General features: G+C 41.1%; 1 protein-coding gene across 1 annotated transcript in view; it reads left to right on the top strand.

Moving 5' to 3' along the window:
* The window catches only part of TMEM47 (transmembrane protein 47), a 46446-nt gene extending 23866 nt beyond the window's left edge, over window positions 1-22580 (top strand). The window contains exons 2-3 of the mRNA XM_074994659.1: window positions 1023-1163; window positions 18517-22580. Coding sequence (XP_074850760.1) covers window positions 1023-1163; window positions 18517-18695 — 320 coding nt within the window. The 3' untranslated portion in view covers window positions 18696-22580. The remainder of the gene's footprint in view (window positions 1-1022; window positions 1164-18516) is intronic.
* Window positions 22581-23201: the final 621 nt, after the last annotated feature.

Here is a 23201-nt window from a genome sequence, read left to right as displayed (position 1 = left end):
AGCAGTGAGAGATCCAAAGAATTCATAGCTCTTTCTCACCCCATGGAGGGGGTTTCTGTTAGTGATTTTCTCTCTCTTAGTTCTGAATTAGTGGATTTTTTTCTACAATCCTCGTTCTTGATCCATGTTGTTAAAAAGGGATGAAGGTTGAAATCTGCTTCTTTGCAGATGGTCAGCCCAACGGTCCCTCAGCTCCAGATTAAACCCTCAGATAAGGTTTGGCCATCTCTCTGAATAGGGGTTGGTTTTACAGTGAACAGAAATGTTTGATTCTAGACTGCCAAGATGTTTGTGACTTATTGCTGGGCCAAGTACTGATGTTTTACCTATGCAGAACTCTCATTGACTTTGCTTGAAGTCTTGCCAAAATAAGGACTTGAGTCTAGAGTAAGGATTTTGCCTATACAGTTCATTATGGTAATTACTCTGGCACTTGGAAGTTTCTGGATTTATCTTTTTTTAGTTCACAATGAATTCTTGCTTTAATAACTTCCTTGTTCCTCTGACTATTCTGATTCAGGTTGCTGAATATATATTTCTCCAAGAAAAAATATTGTGGCTATGGCAATTCTCTATTCATACTCTTAAAATGAGTGATCAGACCCAAGAGGATCCTCATGAGGGTCAGTCTTTCCCCTCTCAAATAGTCCAGGGGTTAATCTTTATTCCATGGTGGGGGAAAGCTTTGCTTTAGATTGGGTTGAGCTGTCACATGTTAGTTAGTACTTTCATAAGCTTGTCCTCTCCTCCAAAACTGGGTAAAGCCATGACTCAACTCCTACTGGTGTTACTCAGGCAAAAATCCCAAAGAGGCCAACTGAACCTTGAAGAATGATTGCATGTTTTGGCTTTTAACTTGCATGTGCCATATAAAGTATTTAAAAATTTCTGAAGGATTTGCATTCATGAAAAAAAAAAGATTGTTTCGTCAGTTGTGATTGTCTTCATAATTCTTCTTTTTCTCTGTAGGGAAAGTGGTTGTTGTTTTGCTGCAATTGTTTTTATTTCTTTTTTCATTCTAGACTGGCAAATAGCAACGCTTGCTTTGCTTTTGGGCGGTGCTGCCATCATTCTCATAGCTTTCCTGGTTGGTTTGATCTCTATCTGTGTGGGGTCTCGGAGACGATTCTACAGACCAGTTGCAGTCATGCTCTTTGCAGCAGGTAAATAAATTCAGTCACTTCCAGAACTCTTTAAAATATTGTGAGTACAGCTTCACTTTCATTCAGAAGATATCCATTGTAATCATAATAGTTCAGGGACATTTGGCTTGTCTCATGCTAAGTAGTAGTAAGCATTGTTGGGATATCAATTTTTCAGTATGTTAATCATTTTTACATTTGCACTGTTGTAGGTTCTAAATCCAAGGCAAAGAACTAATTATTGTTTGAAGTGCGAGCTGCATGAGGGACTGCAGGGGATAATTCTCCAAGAACCATCTTTTTCAGTGGGTTATTTTGTGTTGCTTTGTGTTCCCCTTTATTCTCGAAAACATTTCTGATAAGTTTTAATGTTCTTCTTTTAAAATTTGGGACTAAAAAGTTAATTCACAAGGGTAAACCTGTGAAGTCATAAGTATGAAAATAAATAGGATCAAAATTAAAAGATATTTTATTTCTGCTCATTTTAACATTTGTCATATACTGTAAAGCTCTTTTTTGATTTTCAAAGCACAACGTGGAATAGTTTATGCAGAGATACAGGAAGACTGTAAGACCTTGGAAACAAACAGGCCCAAGGAATTCTGTAATACGGTATATAATTGCCCTACCAAATCCTGTCCTGTTACGCATTCTGGTATTTTTCAGCTTTGTCGGTAAACAATGAATTCTCCTCCCCTCACCCCTGCAGAGATCCACCAAGCATGGCTTCCCGTCATCCTGTCAATCATACCTGAGCTGGAGCCAACAGATTAAGCTTTTCTGATAGTCCATTATAAAAGACTGACAAAAACATTTAGTTTGCTAGATGATGTTTTAAAAAGCCATATGAAAAGAATAGACCTTCAGAATTTAGAGGGTATTTAGAGCTGAAACAAAGCTCTGGGGAAGGATCCTGCTGCCCCCTGCTGTAAGTCTTAATACAACTGTCCACTTCAATTTAGCAGGGATAGTGACTTGCTTTTATGAAGGCATGTAATATTAGTGTTTTCTGTCTCATTTGCTTTTACTAAGAAAATGCAAAATCGGTTCAGAATTCTTGTGCAGAAATGGATCTTTTTGATCTGTGTGTAAATTAATTGACGTATGCCCGCTAAACGAATGCACTTGTCTCTTATGTTTTTTTTTTTAAACTCACCTTCAACCATAACATAATAAAACACTCCAGGCAGTTAATTTCTAGGGAAATGGGATTATTGTACTTCTCTGGTGCTTTCTCATTTGGCCTTTGACTCTATCTCATAACACTGTGTGGTAATTGCCCAGAAATATACTGCCTATCATGACATTTTGCTAAATTAATATATTAAATTGGTAGCTTCTTCTTTTTTAAAAAGCTCTGCTTTCTCTTTTCAGAAAGAGAGAGAGAGGAAAAAGCATCCCAATGTGTTCCACTGGGATTAGAACAAAATTGCTTGTTTGTTATAACAATTTTGCTCTTCACACTTATCTGCATCAGTATAACTCTGTTAATGGTGTGCCATTTGGAAGATAATTTACCTATTTCCTTTAACCTTGGTTGCTTGTATTTAAGGGTTCTGGTGCAAAATGTGCTGGAGGGAGGAAAATGGTGAGGCTGAAAATAATTACCCAGTACAGCAAGGTTGCATGGAAAATCTGTGGGGAAGGGCTTTGGGATTTCTTTTGAGTTTCATTCCAAAGGCTTGAAGTCAAATAAACCTGAAGTTAGTCTTTATTTTTCTGCCCTGACTTCTTTTCAAAGTGACAATGTTGGGTGAGCATGGAATGAGTGTAGTGGAGAAGGGAATGAGAACAAGATATGGTACCTGTTGAAAGTTAACTTATTGCCTTCAGGCCAGAGTCCGTGAGAACAGATTTTTTGCACAAGAATAGATTTTGGTCCCTTCTGCTTTTTACACACCCTTTACACTTTCCTTACCACTCTCTGAAATTTAAGGAAAAAGTGTTCGCCTGATCCTTCAATCTCTACACCAGCCTACTAAACAAGCACCAGACAGACTTGATGGTTCTTTTGAGATGTTGATTTTCCATGAAGTCTCCCCCAACCCCTGGTCCCCCAAGGTTGGGGTAGGGGGGTCAGAGAACCAAACAGGGAGGGAATAGCCCTGTTTAGTCCCAATCATTCAAAAGCTGAAGGGCTTTAGATTAAGTTTGTTTAATGTTTGTACACTGTTTTTGAAGTGTTAACATAATACAAAAATGCTGGGCGACTCTCTGACCCGTATAGACAGCCAAATTACCCAAGTGCAGATTATGTCGTTTTTAACTATGCAAATAGGCGTAGCTAGAATTGTGAATCTGCAGTCGACCTTTTTAGTCTAGTGTAGACAGAACCTAAGTCTGGTGGTGAGGAAGTCCAGGCAAAATACTAGTCCAAGTGAACCTTCTGCACCTGTCTCCTTTTAGGATGGATTGAACTGCTAGAGACAAAGCAAATGGAAGAAGCCTGTCTGAGCCTCTTTTCTATCATTGCTTGTGAAGCAGTGACTTTAAAATCCTGGGGAGAGCCTGGGGAGGGAGAAACCTACAAGATTATGTGTTGAGCTTGACCCCCCTCCAGTGCTTTTGCAACCCCACAAAACAAAGACGGGTTGGCCTGTGGAGCTAGGCCGAACATAAGGAAAGAACTGGGTTGCATCCAATGCAGAAAAATACATCAAAGAATTCTTTGATTTTTAGTACAGTTCAGTAGTGGAGTTCTGGAGAAATCAGAGGGGGAGGGAGACGCTAGGTGTTGGGGGGTGACAAAGTAGCTGGCACAGGTCATAGTAATTAGATTTTTAGTGTCTCTCTGGTCACCCCACTGCTGTTAACTAAAGAATACTGACACCGATAGACTGTTCTGCAACATGGCTGGGGAGACACAGACCCAAAGAAGCAGAAACAGCAGGATTCCAGCTGAGCACCTTGTAATCTGCAGGGGCTGGCTTTGCCTTGCCTTTCTGCTGGCACAAGTACTCCTGGATGCAACAGGGGCCCTGAAGTTGCAGCAAGGGTAGGTGGAGTAGGGGGCCTGTGACATAGGAGTAGCAATAAACAGTTAACCCCAGCTTTCCCCTCTATAGCCTAAGGCTATAGCCTTTATCAGCCTAGTGGTTAATCTGGCCCTAGTGTTGGGGCTATATGAAAATGTGTAAGGACAGGAACCAGCCCGCCCCATCTCAAGGCTTAGATTCTGGACAGTTGTTGAGAGCTTTCGTGACTGGCTACCACTTTTATCTTTTTTCTGCCAGCAAATGGCCTTAGCTAGTAAGTATGTGTTTGTGGAGTCGGATACTTGGCGAGTAGCAAGACAGAGGCACAACCCTGGCTAATTATTGCAAGTGGGGCTCATCGGGCAGAAGGTTAGCTTGAACAGCAGATCTGAATAGTTTAAAATACATATTTGAAATTAACAGTGGGTAAGTAGAGGAGCAATTGATGACAGGATACATTTAACAGAAACAAGCCCCGGCCCCCCCAAAAAACACTCAGGCAGACAAGATGCTAGTCACTCACCACCTAATCATTTTGCTTGTTTATATATTCCATTTCCCTTAGTATGTCTTGGCCCTTTAGCTTATACCTTTTGAGGGCAGAGGCTGTCTCTTCCTGAATGCAGCACCCATAATAACAGAGCTCTTATCCAAGCAGTGGCTCTTGAGCATTTGGCAATATAAGAAACTACTAATAATTGGAGCAGGCAGATGCTGCCACCTGTTTGCATGGTGTGTCAGAACCTGTACAAACTGAAACTTAGAGTAGCTCCAAAGAGATTTCCCACAGTAGGACATGAATTAGCTGTGGGTATTCAAGCATGATTTGAATAGATAAGCATAGTTTTAGAATCACCTATATTTTATTTGTATTTTGAGTTACACTGTCTGGTAGAGGCTCCCCTCTCAGATAGCTACTTGTCCAAATGCTTACCTCTTGCCTTGTTGCAGAAACCTGCCTTACACATCAGAAAGACAGGAGTTCACCTTGAAATCACTATAACATCTTTATCAGTAAATATAAGGTAAAAGTGCCCTTCTGACATTGCTTCTGCAGTTATGGGGCTCTCAAGAGGATGGAGATGCAAAGCATGTGTTACATCACTATTCAGAGAACCAATGCTAACAAGGACAATTCAATTACTTTCCGTCTGGGTCTGAATAGACACTGGGAGTGGCTAGCTCACTACAAAATACTTTCCCTCTTGTTACTCACACCTTCTCATCAGTTGCTGGGAAAGGGCCACATCCATCCTGATTGAATTGACCTCATTAGCATTGGTCCTCCACATAGTAATGTAACATGCATCTGACACAGTGTATTCTAGCCCATGAAAACTTCTGCCCAGATAAATGTGTTAGTCTTTAAGTAGACACAGGACTCCTTGTTATTTTCGCAGAAACAGACTAGCATGGCTTCCTCTCTGAAACATGTCTGAATGTGGGCTTCAGGGTTTCCTTTTTTAGTCAGCCACTAGACAGTTTATCTGACATTGCTTGGGATCTTAAATCAGTTAAGATTTGTTTTTCTTCTTTTAAATCAGTGCTCTGAGCTGGGGCTGGGGTGGAAGGGTTCAGTATGCAGGCTCCACCAGGAAGAGAGGACTACCCCAGCTCTTTTACCACGGCAGCTTGAGGTCAGGTGAAAAATACATGTCCATGTCTGCTGCAGCTCCAGTGGGCACCGCTGGGAGAAGGGTGCAAAATATATAGTAGATAGCTGTCCCTTTCTCTACCCACACCCTGTTTTGCTCCAATGGGGTTATAGCTTCCCTGGTCCTCATATCTGTCTCTTTGCTGCTCCCTTCTGGTCATTATACAGTATAACTGTCCCTGCTTTCCATCCCATATCCCCTGCTGCCCCTATGTGGTCATTATATAGCAGAGGCCTCCCTTTCTGTTGTATTTGAAGTTATCACATTTCATGCACATCCCATTATCCTGGCACAACCAAACTCTTAACTTGGCTTTAAATTGTAAGAGAAAGCTGCATACCGAATTCAGTGGTCCTAGCTTGGGGTCAGCAACCTGCTGCTCTTTAACTGCGGCTCAGTTGTGGCTTCGAGTGCTGCCACTGCTGACTTCTTTTGCAGCTCTGGAGGCTGCCGCCGCTTAAACAAAAAGCTAAATTAGTTTGCTTACCATTAAACCAACTGATTTTAATTTGTTTAAGCGTCAGCCACCAGAGCCACTCAGCTATCAGCTGTGTCAGGGAACCCAGCAGAGAAAGCCAGCTGAGCAGGGAGCCACCCCATGTGGGCAGAAGTCTAAGCGGGCAGGAGAGGTTGAAGTTGAGCCTGTCCCTGCTGGAGCCACGCAACCACATACAGACGGAGATTGCAGACAGCAGTTGCGGGAGGTGGTGGCCACTGCAGAACTGTGCACGCTGAGGCGAGTTCAGCCTGGGGGAGGTTGGGGTTCAGAGGGCTTAAGCCTGGGGGTTGGAGGGGGAGCTTGGGACTCAGTGGGGTTAAGGCTGCAGGTGTGGGGTGGGGAAGCTGGGGCTCAAAAGGGCTAGGCTTGAGGGCAGGGGAGTGAGATTGAGGTTTGGGGGGTTATGCCTGGGGATGCGGGGGTGGGTCTGTGGGATGGGAGGGTAAAATCAGGGGATAGAGGGTCAGGTTTGGCTGCTGAAGTGGGTAGAGCCTGGAGATGGGGGTAACTTAACTTTCTAACTGGCACAAATCATGGTGTGTGTGCCTTTCTTAAAATGGGGGTGATGAAAACCATGGTTTGACATGATTTATTAAGGACTGTCTCCTATTCACATGCATTGCAGCTCTGGAAGGATTAATTTTGTAACTGAATTTGAAAAACTGTCTCTTCTCGCTATTTCGGTTGCAGAACCGTATCCTAGCTCTTACCGTTTAGGAGGAGTTCTTGAACAAGCAAACAGACATACTCACCAACACACACACACACCCTAATATATAGTAGACAGTTTGATGACTTCATGTAACTGCATGCTGGTTGTGAATTTCTGAAATTAATTCCATTCAAATGTTATTTCAGTTCTTAACTGATACAATTATTTCGACTGTGTGGAAAGTTAAGATTTAACAGTGGGTAGCCATAGTATTAAAAGTTGTGTTGCTATTCTTTTAGTAAGAACTGGTGCGTATAGCTGGTATATGCCAAAGTTATGTTAAAGAGCATATTCGCAGACCTTGTGTTGTGCCAGTTGAATGTTTTTTACTAACTTCAGCAGTAATTCCCATTCTCTGTACAGAAACTCTTTCATGGGGTAAAATCATTTATTTGATAGGGCCTGCTTGTGGGCAGCTGGACCTAGTGGTCAGAGGTTGAAGTCTACAATTGGGAATAAATTGATCAGAAGGTCAGAAGTAGGGGACAAACTGGGAATCAATGATGCAAATCGCTAACCACAGTCAGGTTAGGACATGATACCAGGAGCTCAGAATAAGGAAGAAACCAGAGAGCAGAACAGAGGGCTGGAGCCAGGCCAGGTCAGGATGTCAGGAAATCAGGACAAAGGGAACAAGTGCAAGACCAGGATAGATTTCAGTGGTTTGGACAGCTGGCTGTTCCTGGCTTATGTAAGGTCTGGGAGCCAATCTGCTTCTGGGAATCTGATAATAGGATTCATGCCTCAAATTTGGGCTGTGTTTTGTGGGTCCTGAGTCTGAAGTTGTCCAAAGGCTGCCAGGTGAAGGGCAAAAATGTGTCTGTTCTTGAAATCCCCATCCACTTGAGACTCTGAGTCATGACAGAAACTTCCCTAATTTTACTGGTAGTAAGTTTAAGGAAACAGCCCAAACTCATACACCAAGAAAGCAGCAATAATCACTGCGAAACATGGGTAGTGACAGCCATATTCTGAGGGAGCTGGTGGATGCTGAGCACTTTTCCGAATTAGGCCACTTGTTTCATGGTCTCCATGTGGATTTATAAGTTTCTGTTTTTGCAGTTGTAGCTGGGGGCCTCAAGTTTTAACTCCCAGAAGAACTAACCAAGGCAACTTAATGAGTTGATGAAGTTATACTGGTTTCAAACAAGTGAGAGATTAGAATTAGGCCCAAGGATAGAAAACCAGAGAATAGAGAGAAATAGTTTTCTTTGAAAGTTACGGGCATGATTTTGATAATCTACACATGCTGTAGAGTACCACAAATTGCTCATACTCTCATTGACTTTAGTGTAGACTAGGTAGTAATAACGCAGTAGTAGTGTGAGTAGCAGTATCACAATGAAGTCCTAAATGTTGAGAGCAATAGTGTAGCTCTTCCAGTGAAGGACTGGACTCAGCAACTGGATCTACATGTCTAAGCTGTTCTGTCTATACAGTATTACAGTGGTTTGGGAGCAACCTGTTCTGAATTGGGTGGGATTGTCCTGTAATGCAGAGTTCAAGTCCCAGCCCCAGGCTGAATGACTCTACAACAGCATTTGTCCCAGGTTCCTTTTGGTGCTTCTCCATGATCAGAGGCAGTGCTGGCCTCTTTTGAGGGCAGGTGAGAGCCTTAGCTTTTCTTCTCCAGGAAAAAGCTGGAACCAGGCAGTAGTAAGATCTGCCCAGGAACCAATGCCACTGTGGGGAGCCCTGGACTCTCTATCCACCTGGAAAGATCCACCACATGGAGATGGGGACCTGAGCTGTTGGTTACTGTCAGCCTTCCTCTGCTCTTCCTTTGGCCTTGCCACATGGTTGGGCCTCAGGGGCAAGAGAGGAAGAGCAGTGGAGCTGGGGGGTAGGAATCCTCCCTATGTTCTGCTTTTGCCTTTTGAAAAGGTGCTCACCGTAAGCAGAAGATCTTTACTGCTGATATCTGGTGGCCTCAGAACAATGCATAAGGGATCGGCATCCATGTCACAGAAACCTGTATACACATTGGCAAAAGAGGAGAGAGAGGCCAAAGACTGATTAGTGAAGAAAACCCCTCTTACGGGTGGTCTCCTTCAGATCTGAGAAGCACTGGCAAGACAGGAGCAGCACAGGAGCCAGCAAACAGAGCTGAGAACAAGGGCATTTGAGTGTGAGTTTGCAAGGGGCATTCAGAGGAGGACTGTGTGGTTGTGATGGGATGAGGGGAAGGGTGTTTGCTTGAGAAGGAAGGCTTATGATAGCTAGAGAAGCAGCACTGGTAGTGACACAAGAAATGGAAGACACAGTGAAGGTGACTGGATGTAGAAGCTGAGGCATATATGTTATCCTGCAGTGGTACCTGAAAAATGCTTTATTGAGATGACTGCTGTTTGACTAGGGTGACCATCTGTCCCGTTTTGTCCAGGACAGTCTTGTATTTAAGGCAATCCTCAGGAGGGTGTTCTTGAAAAAAAGCCAGTTTTCCTGTACTTTCAGCTCCAGCCCTCTCCCTGCTGGGCAGCTGAGGTCAGTGCAGCCACAGCAGTCTCCTGTTACAGTTGGCAGAAGAACACCGGGCAGGCTGTGGCCAGCAGGTGGTGATGTCAGGCAGAGGGAGGAGGCAGACAGACACACACACGAAGCCAGTCAGATGAGAGGCAATCTGTGCGTGACGGAGGGTTAGGGTAGGGGTCACCCCTCCCTGTGTGCACCCTAAAGCAGCATTTCTCAATGGGGGTGGAGTCTGCCAGCCCTTTTAGGCTGTGGGGTTGAAGCCCCAATCCCTGGCATTCCTCTGCCCCCTTTGAAACTGAGAGCTGCAGAGCTGAATGCCCAAGTTGTTGATGCCACAGGGCTAAGGACAGGAACTTAAGGCTGAAGCCCCAATTCCAGGTGTGCCTGTCCCAACAGGCTAAAGACCTGCTCCCTAATGCACCGTTCTTCCCCACCCCCAGGCTGGACCCACAATCCCCAGCATTCTTCTTCTCGTAGGCTGAAGCCCTGGTCGCTGCTGTTCCCCTCTCTCCTACCAATGAAGCCGGGAGTTGCAGGACTGAATGCCCAAGCTCTGGCAACCCCTGTGTGCACCCCAAAAAAACTTAAGTAAAAGTGCAGGACAGTCCCAGACACTCCTCTCTCCCTGCTTCTGGCCAGCCCCCAGGCCCCTTTTCTCTTAGCCAGTAAGAGCTGCAGGGATGGGGGACCCAGCTCAATAGCTAGCAAAGCCCTCAGAGCAGGGGGCTGCAGGGGAGCCCTCCTAGCACACAGACTCTAGTTACCCCATGCCTGACCCCAAGCTATCCCCTGCCCACACACAATCTCTAGCTATGCCTGTCTGCCCACAGGCCCTAGCTACTTCCTGCCTGCACCCTGAGCTACCCCCCTGCTTGCCCACAGCCCCTAGTTATCCCTTCCTTGCATTGTGGACTACCCTCTGGCCATACACAGCCCCTAGTTTTCCCCTCCCTACCCCCTGGACACACATAGCCCCAAGCTACCCTCTGCCTGTCCCCTGAGCCATTTTCTGCCAGAATCCTTAGCTACCCCTGCCTGCACCCTGAGCTACTTGCCTGTACACACACAGCCCCTAGCTAGCCCTCCCTGAACCCTGAGCTGCCTGCACACATTCCTTAGGTAGCTCCTGACCGCACACACACAGCCCCTAGCTAGTTTCTGCTCACACACAACCCCTGGCCACTCTTCTTTCCACACGTTGAGCTACCCCTCTCTGCAACGTGAGCTGTTTTCAGACTTTATGGGCTGAGCCTTCCCCACCACAACCAAGCCAGGCTGGGTGGCTGTTGGGTGGAGGTGGCAGTCCCTCCCTGGTCCTGCCATATGGAGCTGTCTTGAGCCTGCTGGGCTCCAAAACAGAATTCACACTACACCTATACCTGAGACTCCCCTCAGCCCAGACCCTCAGGTCCCTGCCTCCCCTGCTGGGCCCTAGAGCTTTTAAAGCATGTTGGGAGCAGGGCCTCTCACAGGTCCAGAGAAGCCTGGGCCACTCCCAGCTTTTGAGGGCCCTCATCATAATACAAATAAAAGAAGAGATGATACTTGAAAACAAACTAAGTTACCAAAAAAGACTGAGGCAGAATTGGAATACTTTCTTCTTTTTATTTAACAAATGCTTTTCTAGTCTATCAAATGCCAAAACAGTAACAAGTGTCTAAATGTGAGGCCCCCTTTGAGCATGAGGTCAAGGTCCAACGGCGCTTTGCTGCCCCCCGCCCCAATTGGCTATATGCCCCGTATTCATCATAGGGAAATATGGTCACCATATGTCTGAAAGGACTGAGAATAACAAAGGGCTGAGGTTTGGATTTGCAGATAGTTGACTTTTGAAGGGGATTTACGCCAATGCTTGCTGAAGGTGAGAAGAAGTGAGAACTCAGGACTGTCAGGTACAAGGTGGATTAGAGAACTGTGAGACTAGAATGATGGATGAGGAAAGTGGCCAGTGGAAGCATATAACTATGAGAACCAGCTGAGGAAAAGGCAAGTTACAGAAAGACAAATAGAGCTCTGGAATAGGTTGATGAGTTGGAAAGTGAACTGGCGCAGCAGAGAATAACAGATGGCAGGAGGGCAAAGAAGAAGAGAAGAGGATTTAAGTTCTACAAGAAAGGCGAAAGTCAGTGGGGCTCTCCAAAGTTCAGAGCAGCAGGAGGATAGAGGATGACTTGTAGAAGATTGCAAGAGAGAACCAAAGATACAAAGCTTTGCAACCAGAAAGAACATAAGCAGGAGTGACTAAGAATTGCACCATCAGGAAAAGGCAGGCTTATGCATCTGGGGACATCTTACTAAGAAGGCCAGAGAGACCTGCCACCAGAACTGATTAGGAGTAAAGAAAGGTGCACTGTCTGATGGGCTCTAAGATATAGGAGCAGGAAAGAATCCACTGATTGTCCTTTGTGAGACCACATGACACAACTGGATGCTCACTGGAACATGTCAAGGGAATTTATGCCAAGCTGGGGAACATGCTTACGAAAATGGAGACTGTGATAGTGGGATTCCTAGAGGATAAAAACAAAGGCAAGAAAGATCATAATGATCAAGATATTGCTCATGTAGTGATTCTATAAGGTGGACTTGGGTATGTTTGACCACTGGGAGACATTCATGGACAAAGGACAGGTCTTGTGAGATGGACACCACCTGATTAGGAAGAAAATAGATTTCTGGGGTGGCAGCTGATACAAATGATTAAAAGAACTTTAAGCTAAGAGTTCAGAGGAGGTGACTGGGAGATGTTCATGCAATCTCCATGCCTGTTCTAATTTTGAGTAGAAAGAAAATAAGTAAGAGGATATAGTAGAAAAAAGAACAGTAGAGGGTAGGAGACTGTATGTAAAGAGAAAAAGAAAATGCCAGTACCAATGGTACTAACAGGCAACTGATAATAGATTGACTCTACCTAATCGGTGAGGAATCTGTGTGAAGCCAAGCAGAAATGACTAATGTAGTGTTTCCCAAACTGTGTACCACGGAACACCGGTGTACTGTGCAATATGAGTAAGTGTTCTGTGAAAAAATTATGGTGCTAGCGATACTTTTCCTTCTAAAATATTAAATAAGAAATTATGTATGTAGGTATATTAATATTTATAACACATTCATAATAGTGTATGTTGTTATGTGACGTGTGCCAAAACAGACATGCAAAACCACTCTTCCTAGTAAAAAATATTGTCAATTGTTACTTACTTGTATTTTCCAGTAGTTTTCTGTAAAAATAACAAATTTATAAAAATACAAAATTTAAAAATATCTTCCAACTAATTTTTTGTGTGTGTTTATTTTTCATACAAATGATTTTTTTAAGCTTTAAGGAAGGACGGTTCTTTTTGGAACAATATTATCCTTTCTATATTTGTAACAAAAAATGACACTAACCATCCTTTTTTTTCCCCCGCTGTTATACCAATGATTTGTTTTGGGTTTGTACTTAATTTTTAAACTTAATTATAGAGTTGTTAACCATCCTCCAATCAGAAGGACATTGGTTGTTCATTCAGATGATTTTCTCTTGCTGTTTTTTGTTCTTTGTAAAATAAAAGACATCTAAAAAACCTCTTTTAAATCAACTTTTGAGCATTATATGCAGCAGTTTTTCAATATGAACCCCCTTCTCCAGCATGTATGTGTTCTATCAATATATTCCAAGCCCAAAAGTGTTGTATGACCAAATTAGTATGGGAAACCCTGGACTAAGGTATCTGTAGGCCAATGCAAGGAGCCTCTGTAACAAAACTGAGGAGGCAGAACTACGGATGCAGAAGAGAAACCACATATTACATGGATAACAGAAACATGGCTGAAAACTAGTCATGACTGGCATACAAATATCAAAGAATATGTGCTGTTCAGAAAAGATGGAAAAAATGGTGAAAGGTGACATGGCATTGGATATTAATGACAGGGTAGACTTAAGAAATTAAAAGTGCTAGAATGGATAAAATATATATTAATCAAAATCATTTTCGGGAAGAAAGGTAACAGTGGTTCCAGTGGGATAGTAACTTGGATGACATCTTGGATCTTGGAGTTATAGTGGATAGTTCTCTGAAGACATCCACGCAGTGTGCAGCGGCAGTTAGTAAGGCAAATAGGATGTTAGGAATTATTAAAAAAGGGATCGATAATAAGACAAAAGATATCATACTTCCCCTATATAAAACTATGGTATGCCCACATCTCGAGTACTGCGTGCAGATGTGGTCTCCTCACCTCAAAAAATATATATTGGCATTAGAAAAGGTTCAGAAAAGGGCGACTAAGATGATTAGGGGCTTGGAAAGGGTCCCATATGGGAAGAGGCTAGAGAGACTGGGACTTTTCAGTTTGGAAAAAAGGCGATTGAGGGGCGATATGATAGAGGTATATAAAATCATGAATGGTGTGGAGAAAGTGAATATAGAAAAATTATTTACCTTTTCCCATAATACAAGAACTAGGGGACACCAAATGAAATTGATGGGTAGTAGGTTCAAAACTAATAAAAGGAAATTTTTCTTCACACAGCGCACAGTCAACCTGTGGAACTCCTTGCCCGAGGAGGCTGTGAAGGCCAGGACTCTATTAGGGTTTAAAAAAGAGCTTGATAAATTTTTGCAGGTTAGGTCCATAAATGGCTGTTAGCCAGGGATAAAGTATGGTGCCCCTAGCCTTCAGAACAAGGGCAGGAGATGGATGGCAGGAGATAAATCACTTGATCATTGTCTTCTGTTCTCCTTCTCTGGGGCACCTGGCATTGGCCACCGTCGGCAGATGGGATGCTGGGCTGGATGGACCTTTGGTCTGACCCAGTATGGCCATTCTTATGTTCTTATGTTCTTATGACATTGTAAACTGTAATAACAGAAATGGGATGACATTTAACAGTGTAAATTGCAAGGTCATATATGTAGGGACTAATAAAAGAATTCCTGCTATCATCTGGGGATTTATAGTTGGATGGGACAGAGGAGGAGAAAGACCTTGGTGCACTGGTTCATCACAGAATGACTTTGCACTACCAATCTGATGTAGCTGTGAAAAAAAGCTACTGCGGTCCTAGGATGCATCAGGGCAAGATGTATATCCAGTGGAGACAGGAAAGTGTTAGTACCGTTGTACGAGGCACTAGTGAGAACTCATCCAGAATACTGGGTACAATTCTGATCTTCCATGTTTAAGCAAGATGAATTCAAACTGAATGGGCACAGAGATGGGTTACCAAGAGGATGAGAGGAATGGAAAACATACCTTATGAGAGAAGGCTTGAGGAACTTGGCTTGTTTAGCTTAACCAAAAAAATGCTATGGTGAGATAGGATGACTCTATAAATACTGTAGAGGAAGAGGAGTTATTTAAGTTAAGCACCAATGGTGCCACAAGAGCAAATGACTATAAAATGGACATTAGCAAGTTTTGGCTTGAAATTAGATGTGGGTTTCTAACCATCAGTGGAGTGAAGTTCTTGGAAGAATTATACAAGGGATCAGAGGGGAGAAATACCTAACTGGCTTTAAGCATGAGTTTGCTAAGTTTATGGAGGTCATGATCTCGTGAAAATGCCTACCATAGCATGTGGCTGCAGTAAGACTGCTACTGGCAAATAACCCCAGTGGCCAGAAATGTGACATTAAGTGGAGAGAGCTCTGATTTAATCCAGGAAATTCTTTCCTAGGTGTCTGGCAGGTGGCTCTTGCTGATATTTGCAGGGTCTATCTATTCAGTGTATTTGGGGTTAGGAAGGATTTTTTCCCCAGATCAGATTGGCAAGGATCCTAAACACTTTTTAAGCTTCCTCATCAGCATGGAGTATGGCTCATTGTATAGTTTGAAATAGAGTGAAAGAATTCTTTGGGGCTTGAAGACTTAAAATCATGGCTTAAAGACAAGTAACTCAGCCAGAGGTTATAGGCTTATTACAGGAGAACAGGTGGGTAATACTCTGTGGTCTGCAGTGTGCAGGAGGTCAGACCAGATGATTGTGATGGTCCCTTCTGGTCTTAAAGTCTATGAGATTGTGTTGGGTTGAGATGCATTGGCAAGACAATTTTGCACTATTTTTGCAGTTTCATAACGGAAGAGCTTTAGTCTCTAGTGCAGTCTAATGGGAAGGATATGAAAAGCAAACTGAAAATGATTTTTGTGCTGTACATGTTTAAACATCAGGTTAATGCAAATAAGATTGATTTCATTTTTTTGTAATTTCAGAGAGAATTTTGTAATTCAGAATAGTAATATTGTAGAATAATCCTAATTTGGCACTGGGCTCATAGAGAATTATCACCAAATAGCTTTCTTATTGTTTTTTCTTAAAAAAAAATAAAAGAGGAGTCCTGTGGCAATTTAACAGGCTAACAAATTTATTTGGGCGTAAGCTTGTGTGGACTGGAACTAACTTTCTCAGAAAGCTTACACCCAAATAAATATGTTAGTCTGAAAGGTGCCAGAGGACTCTTCATTGCTTGTGTTGAAACAGCTAACACAGATACCTCTCTGCTTGTTTTTATTACATTTAATACAGTTTTTAGAGTAGTGACCCATTATTTGTTTGATAACAAATACCATACCAGGTAGCACTGTGCTTTCAATAGTATGTGTCCCAATTTTGCCATTACTTAAGCATGTTCTTGTTGCTGTAGATGTGAATAGTGCCAATGAAATCCTGGGGTTGCTCCTGTGTGCAAAGTTAATGATCTACTTAAGTGTTCACAAGATTGGGGCACACTGTGTGTTTGAGATGAGAAGAGGCTGAAAATCGTATTGTGGTGTTGTCTTTCCTCTTGCACACATGCAGTTTATTGAGATTTAGGCCAGAAGAGACCATTGAATCATTTGGTCTCATCTCCTGCTAATACAAGCCATAAAATTTCTCCCATTTATAGATCCCTGCATATCCATGGATATCCAGTTTATATCCACAAGTATCCACATGGCTATGTTTATCCATGCTCATTTTTTGCAGATATGAATATGGATACAAAATTTTGTATCTAGAATCCTTCAAATTTGCAATTATCTATTTTATATTTGCAGGTATCTGCATCTGTGGTTGTGCATGAAGATATCCCCAGCTTATTTTTGCAGCTACAGATGTGGATGTGGATACAAATTTTGTATCTACCCAGGGCAGTATCCATTTCTCCTTGTACTAAACCCAATAACCATTTATCCCAGTTAAACTAATGGTAGCTAGATCCCTGTATTAGGGGAAGAAAGTGACCTTATAAAACTAAGCTCTCCAAATAGAAAATTAGGTTCTCTATTCCTGCATGCACACACAGTGCACTCTCCCTGTAAGCATTTACAACTGGTCAAGTTACAATACAGGTTTATGGAATTACTTCACAAATGTGCTTGGGGTGTATACCTCTACTTGTATGAAATCTTCTGACTTCCTTAGGGACGTTAGGGTGGAAAGTACTGATTTTTAAATATTTTGCTGCCTTGAATTTGCTCTGTTTCTCATTGTTCAGTCAGAACCCAGACTCACTTTTCTTCTCTGAATATACAGTATGCTGGAAATATTTTCCCATATATTCCAGTTTTGTGACTTTGCAGTAGGTGACAGAGATTTATGAATTCCTTTACTAATCCATATAATATTAATCCTGATTACAGTAGCTAATATCTACATACTATGTAATTCCATAAGAATTATGTTATGATTGGGCATATTAATTAATATACATTACTCCTTGGTTCGACTAAATCAGTTGAAAGTAGACTGTATTTCTCAGGTTTCCTTCATTCCTCCTCATCTTCATGAATTCTATTTTTTGTATCCATTAGATTAGTGATTTTAGTGTTATTGCAGAAAGAATCCAAACACTGACTGAAAACAAGTAGAGAAAAGAAAATTGTGAAGAAATTGCTGTTACATCAAATCTCCAAGGAGCAGATAGTATCATATCATTATATGACAGCAGTAGCATGTGTTCACCTCCTGGGGAATATACTGGAATTGCTATACTCTCTGTGGATTACATAAAGTTTGTATTATCTTATTTTTATACACCAGAAGAGCAATACATACAAATAAAAATTGGAGCAAAGGCATTTTATATTTTTTTTTAAATATAAAAAGATAAACAATTTACTACTTGTATAGTATACACAAGTTGCACCTCTCTGGTCTGGTACCCTTGGGACCTGAATGCCAAATAAGGGATTTTGGCAGACCAGGGGAGGTTAATACCCTCTGGCCCCCAGTTCCTGGCTGCTGCCACTTGTTCTCCAGACACTGGCTCCCGCCTCTGACTTGCTGGCCCCCCAGCCACAGCTCACCACTCTACCTGCTCCCCAGTGTTCCGGCCCCAACCCCACACAGCTGCTGGGGGATGCTGGTGCCCCAGCCCTGGCCTGCCATGTGGCTGCAGGGGGATGCTGGTGTTCTGGCTCCACCCCCACATACCACTGCTGGGGAAGGCTGGCACTCCAGCTTCCCTCAGGGCTGCTGCGACGCCTCTGGCTTGCCCTCCTGCTGGATCAGGGATTTTGTCAGGCCAGTTGTAGGAGGTGAAACCTCACATTTCAGAGGACAGCTAATTAAAATGTGAAGTTATGAACTTCATACCTTGTTAAAGCTGCAGGACCAAACGATACAAAATCAGGCCATATTACATGGAAATAATGTATTGGCCTGTGTGTATATGTGTGTGTGTTGAGGGGGGAGCTAGACATTATTTAGAAAGAAGAGATTGGGGGACAGAAAGAGAGATGGGTGGAAAAACAGATAGGTCAAGTGGAATGGAAAGTGGGAGGGGAAAAGCAGATAGGCCAGCTGGAAAGAGAGGGAGGAAAAGTGGATAGGTCAGCTGGAATGGAAGTCCAGCATTACTTAAGCTATCTCAATATTCTTTACCCAAATGTATCAAGAAATGGGATCCAAATTTCTTGCAATTCAGGTAACTGCTCTCTACATCTAAAAGCTGCTATTTCTTTAGCTGCTAACTTTGACAGTTTCATGTAACCAAAGGCATTTTTAATATGATTGTTGGTAATGTAATGTTCGTTGCATTTTATGTAAATGAGTAAAAGCCCTCTTCTGACCTTTGGCTAATTTCTCTTTCAGTTGTTCTTCAGGTGTGCAGCCTAGTCCTTTATCCAATCAAGTTCATCGAGACAGTCAGCTTGAAAATATACCATGAGTTCAACTGGGGCTATGGCCTGGCTTGGGGAGCAACTATATTTTCATTTGGGGGTGCCCTCCTTTATTGCCTGAACCCTAAGAACTATGAAGACTACTACTAGAACTACTTTAGTTTGAGAAAAAGAAAAAAAAATAATATGATTACTCCATCTTTTCTAACTCACTGTTTTTTAGAATTATTGTGGAGCACCACCATTTAATAGCCTTTGCCTTTTGGCTGCAAACACTATAACTAGCTTTTACATCTGTTTAAGAGAACTGCAAAAATTAAAATAGCTGATCTTACACAGGCAAAGGTTGCAAGCGGCTGATATATAACGTCATTTTTTCTTGACAACAAGCAAAGGATCTACATGACAGCGATCATTGTCAGGAAAGTAGTTGGAATTAAAACACAATGCTTGCTTCTTCCATTGCCAGCAGGGGAGCAGCTGGCATAAGCTCCATTTACAGCTTTCCTTATATCTTCAAGGATACCTATGCCATGAAAACCGACGGCTCCATCTTTTGTCAGTAAATGCTGGTGGTTACATTGGGTCCTGGTCACTTTCTAGAAAAAGCTCTTGAGGAATTAGTAGCAAACGACTATGTGTTGGGAGCAGTGAATGTAAATGATCAATGACTTCCCTAATGTCTGCACAGGAGAGAAAAAAAAAAAAGGGAAAAAGGAAAAAGAAAGGGAGTATATGCAGTGGCAGTCCACATCCTGCCTGCCAGCTGTGGCAGATACTGGAAGGGAAGTCAATATCTGGAGAGACAAAGTTCTAATTACATAGCTGGAAGTTTCCTCAGCTCTGAGTATCGTGGTGTGAACAAGGAATAGCACAGGCCTCCAATTGTCTGCAGGCAAATAAAATCCATGCACGAGCTGCATTTGTCATCATGCCCTTTTAATTTCCAAACTCTGCGGTAAAAGTGCATAAATAACTAGTCCAACTATGTTTATAGAAGGCATTTGTTAGTATAAATGAATATAAAGAGGAAGAAACATTATTACATCTCAGAATAGTAATATTTGCTGTGGTGTAGTGGTTAAAGCACTATGTATGCCTTCTTAAGAGTCTTGGACTGCTATCTTCATTTTGGGTCAGTAATGCAAAATAAACATCTTAAAATTGGTTACTTTCTCTATACATACTTATACATGCTCTGTTTTAATGAAAAATATCTGAAAGTTCATATGAAGTTGAGGTGGAATTTGATTAAATCGTAAATAACTAGCTGCTTGGTACTTGTAAAAATATTTATTAAAAAAACCTGTTTAATGCAAGAGACTGCCACTTTATAAAAATCCAGTTAACTTTTTGTCTCTAATTGAAAGAATGTAGCTGAGATCTAGTTATGAGCAGTGTAAAAATTTATCAGTATAGTATGTAAGCTGAAATATTTGTTAGTCTCTGGGCGTAAAGGGTTGATTGACCTGCATCTAATTACTACTTGCCTAGCGTTTCCTACTTAAAACTTCCAGAGGCTGTACAAATGAAATGAGACCCAAATTTGGTATTTTTAAATTGACTTACACAGCATAACCTTTATTTTTGTTCAACGTTTGCTTATTTGGGTACTTTGAATTAATTGTGAACATATTTTTATACAGTTCTAATACACAACTTTAGAAATAATTATTTTTGTTAATGAAGAAATTTAAAATATATCCTAGTTGGGCCTCTGTAAGAACAGGGACTTTGAAGCTGTAAAAATGCTTTCATAATGTTGATATATTTCTGGTTCTACAAAAGGATTGCAGATTTATTTAACATTAGGACCTCATTCCAATAGTATTATATGTACTCAACACAGTTTACAGAGAGAAGTATAAAAGAAGTATAAACCTGCCTGTAGCCAATTCTTTTTTAAGGTTTTTCTGTGAGAAAAGAAAAAAAAGACCCAGTTCTTAACAAACATAGACATTTCTGGGATAGAGTGTATAATATCACAGGAGAATAGTAGCACCAGCACTCTTGCGTGGATCAGTGATGATTAGGTAGCCTAGGATGACCAAGCAAAAATGATAGCTTCACTTAAGTATTTTTGTGCAGCCTGGTGAAGGTCCAGAGTAAAAGGGCATAAGTGAAAGGAAGAAAGCGTCTCTCACTTTATCTCACAGGCATGTGAGGATATTTGGAACTCTGCATTATTTCCTCAGAGTGACTTAAGGCTGAGGCCTGGAATGTGATTATCTGCAAATCTTTCTGGACTGGAGCATAAGTCTGCTCTTATTGAGCAGATTGAGGAACATTGTGTGATAGAAGGGGAATTAGGCTCACTTTTAAGAAGTCTATTGTTAATGGATCTCTTTTCCTTTCTAGAGGAAACAGTGCTTTGTTGCTGACAATTACACAACACTTTGATTAGTACAAATAGAAGAACCTGTACAATGCTAGACCTGTGTCATATCTACTAATCTTAATAAATTCCCATTTTTTTTTCTTTTACTAGAGAGAGCATATTCAGTGAGCTACAGCATATACACATCAGTTGCACATTACTGGAAAACACACAAATCATAACATAAAAGGCCTTTAGGCAAAATTTTTCAAACTTGATTATCTAAAGTTAGGATCCTATATCCATATTTAAGGCATCAAAATCATGGCCTGATTTTCAGAGATTCTGATTAATTGTGACTTTAATTGAAGACAGTGGGATCTATAGGTGATCACCACATAATCACCTAACTGGTTCACTGCTGTTGCAGGGGATATGGGCATTGGTAGCACCTTGGCCTCTCCTGCTGTCTGTGTGTGACACAAAATTTAGTTTCCTGGTGACTGAAATGATTTGGTCTAAGTCAGGGCATCTAAGTCAAATTTAATGGCCTCTGGTAGATTCGTCAGTGTACATAATCTACTGGTCTCTTCTGACCTTAAACTCTATAAAGCTAGTGGGATTTGTATGTGGGAAGCATGTCAGAATCAGGTCCTTTTTTATTTAAGCATCTAAGTATGGAATTAGGCACCTAATTTTAACATATGCTGCTGTTTTTTGTTTTTTTGAACATGGCCAAGATTGCCAAATATGGTATGGTTTGGCACCAAACTTAAAACTAAATGCAATGTAAAGCTGAAATATTTTTTCTATCCATAAAATAAAACACTCTTGTGTTGGAGTGTATATGCAACAGACTTATCATTTTTATATATTATTCTTGTATCATGCCTTCATAATTTCAGTTGTATTTGGTTTTATCTCAATAGCAAGAAAATTTTTCACACCTCAAACCCATTGTTTCTCTTCCAAATATATATAGTGAACTTGCAAGCAGGGCTGGTTATTTTTATTTTTCAAGCTTAAAGTATAGTATCTAGTGTGACCAATACCAATCCACTCTTTTGAATTTCTTGCACAACAGCATTAGCTTTTGTAAGTTCAACATGTAAATTTTAAAGACATAAATATAGAGACCTATGTGTTTGAAATATAAATGATATATGGATTAGCATGTAATTGTATATTAAATACACAATGAACTAACTGGTAAGTGAAGTCTAATCTTATGGCTAGCCGTGTAATTTATTCAGACTGTATTTTTGTACAGAACAGTGCACACTAACCTATTGCCTCTGTGTCCTCTATAATGCCTAAAACTGTGCCTAGAGATTTCATTTGTCCTTAAAACTCAGTTAACTAAACACTTCATGCTGTTGACAGTATAGTTTCTCTAATGTTTTTCTCTATTTATTTTTGAAAAGTGTATGGTATGTTTATTGAATGAATCCATCAAAATGTGGTTCATTTTAAAAGGTTATTGTTAAGGGAAGAATACACTTTTTTAAAAATCTAAACTGTTTTAAGTTTGCAGTTTTATTACTATTTCTGCATTTCACATCTTTTGTAGCTTACATGAAGTTATATGTGAAAAAATAACAAAAAATAAAAAAGTTACACTAACAAAATGCTTTTGTTTTGCCCTGTGTGGAATATATGAAAATTTAAAATTTTGCTATTTCCTACTCTCCCTTAAATAAACAAACAAAACCACCTAACTCTGTGTTTGCTTCAATGACTTTATCTGGCACTTAGGTACCACAATAAGAACATGTTATAAAAAGACAAGCAAGTCCTGCCCTAGTTCCAAATCCTGAGGAACTGAGTGTGGTATATCCCTTAGCACTATTCAGTGAATAGTACCTTCACATAATATAAAATTTGAATGAGAGATCTTTAACTTGTTAATTAATGAGACAGTGTTTTGGCATTTAGAAGGTACCACTACAACTACTTCAGTGGTAATTTAATCTGATATGTTCTTTTTTTTTTCTTTACACATATTTCTGATTATACAGTGCTATTTTCTGTTTGAACTTGAAGTATGGTTTACTTTTTCACTTCAAGAATAATTTTTACATTACTTTTCACTTCTGATTTTGTAGGGTGTATTGAACTTTGTATTATAGAACAATTTTATTATGATCTCCACAGCATTTAGGTTATGGCTTATCAAGCCCTCATGCTGACGAGCTGAGATCTACTTGAATCTACTCCATGGGTGCATCTACATTAGGAACTAACTTTGAAGTTAACTTCGAAGCTAGGAGCTACTTTGAAGTAGCCTGCAGAGAGTCTACGCACATTTTCCTTTACTTCAAAGTTAACTTCGAAATAGG

This window comes from Carettochelys insculpta, chromosome 1, assembly GCF_033958435.1.
Source record: "Carettochelys insculpta isolate YL-2023 chromosome 1, ASM3395843v1, whole genome shotgun sequence".
NCBI lineage: Eukaryota > Metazoa > Chordata > Testudines > Carettochelyidae > Carettochelys > Carettochelys insculpta.
This window is presented reverse-complemented; position numbering and strand designations above follow the sequence as displayed.